Below are 6,000 nucleotides of genomic sequence, written 5' to 3' on the forward strand. Positions count from 1 at the left end.
AGGAGATAATTTTTTTACTCTTAGAACACATAGTGACTGCAGATGAATTCTGAGTGTACTATTACACACCAGAAAGCAAATGTGCAAGTTCAAAGTTATGTGAAATAGGATCACCTTGACTGAAGAAAGTCTGTACTCAAACATCAGCCAGGAAAGTGAGACATTCTATATTCTGGGATCATAAAGGTGAGATTCTGGAATATTATCTAGAGAAAGAAGAAACAGTGATGTGCTTCTGAACCATTGAAAGCCAGCAATTTGAAAAAAAAACCTGTCATTTGTTGTTCTTAGGCAGCACAATGCCATAACCCATCCTCACACCACCCATTCTACAGTGAATCTGATACAGGATATGAAGTTAGGTATTCCCACCATCCTTCATATTCATCATACTTAGCTCAATATAATTAGTACCTTTTTTTTTTTTTTTTTTTTGCCACTAAAAGATGCAATAAGAGGGAGTCACATATTACACAAAGAGCTCGGGAAAGTGGTGCATACCTGGCTTCAAAAACAACCGCAAAACTTCTCTCAAGGAATCCAGGCATCGGTACAGCTGTTCAGTGTATTAAACAGAAGAACACAACAGGTGCTCTTCCGTGTAATATTAAGTTGTGTATTTACACAACTTTCATTTAAATTTTGCAGTTTTTATTTAAATGACTTCTGTATAAATAGATCATAACTAATCACCCTAGAATACTATAAACACCATGGCTAAGGTAAAGAAAGCCAACACAAGGATCATGACAAACTACGGGAAACTTACTGAACAAACTGGTTTGCCGCTACTGCAGCTTCGCACTATGCTCGGTAAACAGGCAACAACATGTGCTATCAGTCTGGAGCAGAAGTCGAGAACAATATATTGATTGACATATAGGCATGACAGATGATGTACTCATTGGTGTGAACACACTAGTAGCAATAAGTGATAGACTGACATTACGTTACATATATATAAAGAATCTTTCTTTGGTTAAGTTTTAGAACAGGCTGCCCACTCCAGTCTATTCGGTTAAACTGTGATGTCAGTGAACTGTAGTTATTTCTTTTTTTAAAAGACTAATATTCAGATAGTGAAAAAAAAGGTTAGGGAAATTTGGGACTGATTCAAGTGAAAAGCGGTGTCCATAATCTTTAGTGTGCGGTATCATATACAGTCACACTTTTTTTGCTTGAATCCATCCTGAATTAGTTGCATAAACTAACCTAACCTTTTTTTCACTAGCCGAATGTTAGTCTATTAAAAAAAAACCACAGTTTAACCGAATAAACTGGAGTGGAGACCCTGTTCTAAAGTTAACCCTTTTTTCCCCTATTATTTTCTAATCTAACCTTAAAAGTTAGGTTAAGAAATAATAGGAAAAGAAAGAAAAATTCTTTATTTATTTATTTATATATATATATATATATATATATATACGTATTATAACGTGAATCAATCACTTAACGCTATTGGTGTGTTCACACACCAATGAGTACATCATCTCTCATGCCTACATGAGAATCAATATATCGTTCTCAACTTCTGCTCCAGACCGATAGCAAGCATCGCCTGTTTACTGAGCATGCAGCACGAAGCTGCAGTAGCAGCAAACCAATTTGTCCAGTAAGTTTCCTGTAGTTTGTCCTGGTTCTCGTGTTGGCTTTCTTTACCTTGGCTAAAACCATATTAGTAGCAATGATTACATATAAGAAGACAATCAATGATGCCATGAACTCATACAGTACCTTTGCTTTTCGTTTCCCCTTTCAGTTCTGCCAAAGCATCCTTCAGTTGTTCATTCTCTTTGGTAAGTTGTCTGAGCTCAGATCTCCAACTTTCATCCATTTGTTCTAGTTCCTATTGATTTTAACAGCAGTAAGTGCAGAAACAAACATTTTACACATGCATATACACACACAACATGAAATAATGAAAAACTTTGTACTCTGCAGACAATAGATCAGTGTGTCATGTATTCATTTATGTTCCATTGACATTACATGTTTTGGCATAAAATAAGGCTGCTATTTCTAAAAGAAGGCATTGTTGTAGCTGGCAGTCAGAGTCTGCAGGCATGCAAAGGTTAAAGTGTCAAAATTAATCCCTGCAAAAAGAAAAATAAAGCTAGTTACTGCTTTATAAAGAAGACCTTCCTAGCAAGATAACTACTTTCCAAGTGCAAAGAATCAAACTATAATTCATATTAGCCAAAATAAGAAATTAAAAGCTGGTGAGAAAAACTACATGCCTACTTGATATAGACATCTGGCTAAAGGGCCAACCTAATAAGCTGCAAAACAATAAAATTAAAATGGATATATGGTGCATAATTCTTTCAGAAGACAGAAGTCTAAAACTCAAAGCTTATCAACCATATAAGCCATTTCTCACTAGATCTGAAAAATTACTACCTTTATTTGACGAGAAAAAGTATATTGTGAACAGAATCCTGAAATATTGAAATGTTTAATTTTCTTCTGATGAGTCAAAGTGAAACATTAGTCACATAGATGTTGTTAACTATACTAGGTATTGCCTGGAGAGGAATTTCTACCACACAAAACTTGAAGTGCACTAGTGAATTTTGTCATTATTATTTCAATCACAATCACAATAGCATCTAAGGCCATATTGCACTGTGTGTATTATGTTGTGCAAATGTATTCATGTTGTGTGTGCTAAAAAAACCCACAGAATAACACGTAGGGAAATCCAGTTCCCCTGCACAAGATCTGCTAATTACAGTCCAAAAAAAGTACAGGCCTTTAAAAATACCTACATTTTCTGACAGGATTCAAATCCTTACATCTCCAAACAAGTGATGGAACTGCTAATATAATCAGTGCAAACGTGAAGTGTCACAGAGGATGGTGAATTTTGTAATCAAATTGTCAAGATTAATACAGAGTTGGCAAACATGAATAATTCTGTGTAACAGATAATAAATAGAGGCATGCTATTTTTAAATGCTATGATTAAAATATTCAGTGCCAACAATTCTGTTTGTTAGGGGATGTATTATAATATGTTGCAAGGAAGATTATTTGGTAAAATTATCAAAAAGATTCATTTTTTTATGAACATTCTAAATATAAGCAACATACATAATGAATGTAAGCATCACAAATGAAGATAAGCTTAAGTTGGGGACAGGAAGGAGAAAGAACCTACTCTGTGCAAAAGCAAGGCTGCCAGCCGCTAGTGTTCTTTTGGAAGGGGAAAAAAAACCCATAAATAGTTATTCTGTTTTGGACCACAATTGTTGGCCCTTTTTTTTTTTATAAAAATGAATATGTGCTAGAAGCAAAACAAGGGGGTTGCATTGGATGTGCTGCACCAGGGCCCCCGATTTAGGGGTCCCAATCTACTGAGCGATCAAAGTCTCAACATAAATAAATGAGGCCTCTTAACCCATTTTGCATCCAGACCCCAAGGACCTTTGCATGGTGAGACCGTGTCATCTTCTTTCAACTTAATGCTGATTGCTTCAGAGAACACTCAACTTATGTGACTACCTTTGTTATCAGCCAACCTATGGGTACTTTGGAAGTATACATAAGTTGTCCAATAACAAAAATCATCCAGCTATATTATGATAAAAAAAAACAACAAAAATAAATAAAAGATAAACACAGAGAGGCCAAACAAAAATATTAACATGCAATTGATAAACAGAAATGTATTTGCAATAAGTGCAAAAATAAACAGTCAGAGAATTTGGCTTTCTATTTATACAAATCTTCACTGGTTCACCTGGTTGAGCAATAGTCAAAATGACTTTCTTCTTAGAATGGGACTTGTTAAACATGATTGCTAATCCTCAGGTTTGAGGAAACTGCTAGTATTAAAGGATGAAATGGGGCTTTGAATTCATAATTTAAATCTAATACACATTCTATGAATCAAATGAAGGGAAATAAAACAATCATTTCCTCTCTTTACACTAGACCAGAAGTTCCCAAAGTGTGGGGCATTCCCACCTGGGGACACATGGTTTCTTTGGGGGAGGGGCACTTGTTTTCATGAAGCACTTTTTTTTTAATGAAATATGGACAAACCATCTCACTAATCCAGGTATGAAGCATTTTTTATCATGCACATTTAAAGTAAGCTTAAATGTGCATGATTAAGCTTTTATCAGTATAATCTAATGTATTTAAATGCAGTTTAGGTCATGCGCCATTTCTTATTATACATTTCTTGAAATGTCTAGTGCAGAGGTTTCCAAACTTTTATACATACATACGTTTATAAATTAATATATACTTTAATACATTTAATCTCAAAGAAATAAAATACGAATAATACGAATGCAAAGTCTGTGAGCAGAAGTAAATATTGATACATGGTTAGGCATTTCATCAGGGGACTACACCTATCAATATTTACTTCCACTGACATCAGACTTTACATTTTTGCCTTCTCTGTATTCAACCTATAACTAAATTTTACCACCCATTTCTGATGACAGCTTTACTACCTTTATTTTATTTTACTTTAATTTGTTTAATCATTTGGTATTAATAATTTTACTTTACAGTTGCTTAAGCTCCAACTTGGCTTTGCAATTTAGCCCATAATTTTCTTAATTCATCATAAATTTTAGGATATTAACATTCTTTTGCCTTTTTTAAATCTACATTACTTCTTTTTTTTTTCTAGTATCCTTACCCTTCTAGTCCTTGGCACTTTGTGTAATTTTCACCTCTTATGAAAGAGGTAATTTTCACCTCTTATAAAAGACTCTTATGTAAAGCTACTCAGTTTCATAAATTTATTTCAGACTATTACTGGTTTTCTTCCAAGGGGAAATTTTTTCCTGAAAACTTGGCCTTTGGGAAAACTGTCCTTCCACAGCTTGCCCCAATTCCTGATATAAAAGTACTACTACTAATAATAATAATATTAGTAGTATTATTATTAGTAGTAGTATGATGCAAAGGAGCCTGAGGCTTCTGCTGCACTAGTCAAAAAAAATAATAATAAAAAATTTTAAAAAATCTGTGTTACCCTGATAGAGAGAGAGAATCAGAAGTAGAAGGGAATCACCAAGAGAAAAATGACGATATCCAGCCTCAGCCTCAGGACCCTGAGTGTGCCAATCCCATACTCACCAGATGTGATTCCTTTTAAAAAGAAATCATTATGTGCATGACTCCTAAATAATATACATAATTCATTTTCGCAATCATTTACGGTGTAACCATGCTGCGCAATTTCGTTCAAAGAACTAAACCGACTGCAAAATATAATTCTATTGATAATTCATGACCAATTGATACAAGGATTCATAAATCCTTTAAAATTTTAAGTTGGAATAAACAAGTTCAGTAATATCCAACTTACCTTGTCTAGTTTACGCCTGAAATCCAAATGCTCCGCTTTCTCATATTCTAACTGTGAAACCCTTGATTTAAGATTAAATAGTTCATATTCTATTTCTTCAGTTTTTACGATATTTGTTTCCAAGTGCTCCAGAGCCACGGTTACCACAGCCATCAGGTTGGCAATTAAATCAACACCATGAAGATCAATTATTTTTTCCAGCTCTCTGCCAATATCTTCTGCGAGTTCATATACATCTTCAACGCGCAACCCTAATTCTTTCCTTGGACTTTCCATTACAAAAGAATTTAATCACTATATAATAGCAGTACGTCCCCTTTTAACATGTAAAGCCGACAAAATTTTTAACAGGAAAACCTAAAACAAGATTTTTTTTTTTTTTTTTTTTTTTTATGAATCTCAGTGCTGCCCTCTATTAGTGTGTAATGGAACAATACTTTAGATATGATCATGAATATTGAACTTTGCAATCACGATAACGCAGTGGACTGTATTGCAGTTCACTGTACTATACACAACGTACAAATGACATGGATTCAATTCCTTTGAGTGCCAACATTTAGAAATATACCTTATGTACAGATGGAAAACAATTTAATGAATTATTCTGGCGGGGTTATAAGTTCCAGAGTAAGAAGTACAACCTACCAACTACATGACGTTCA

At 34.1% G+C, this 6,000-nt stretch overlaps 1 protein-coding gene across 1 annotated transcript in view; it reads right to left on the reverse strand.

Moving 5' to 3' along the window:
* Positions 1–5,649, reverse strand: part of LOC150088973 (RILP-like protein 1) — a 44,555-nt gene extending 38,906 nt beyond the window's left edge. Inside the window, exons 1-2 of the mRNA XM_090370978.1 lie at positions 5,336–5,649; positions 1,735–1,846 (exon numbers count right to left, since the gene is read on the reverse strand). Coding sequence (XP_090227104.1) covers positions 1,735–1,846; positions 5,336–5,611 — 388 coding nt within the window. The 5' untranslated portion in view covers positions 5,612–5,649. The remainder of the gene's footprint in view (positions 1–1,734; positions 1,847–5,335) is intronic.
* Between the last annotated feature and the right edge of the window lie 351 nt (positions 5,650–6,000).

This window comes from Mastigoproctus giganteus, chromosome 3, assembly GCF_048544385.1.
Source record: "Mastigoproctus giganteus isolate SK-2022 chromosome 3, ASM4854438v1, whole genome shotgun sequence".
In the NCBI taxonomy this organism is placed as follows: Eukaryota; Metazoa; Arthropoda; class Arachnida; order Uropygi; family Thelyphonidae; genus Mastigoproctus; species Mastigoproctus giganteus.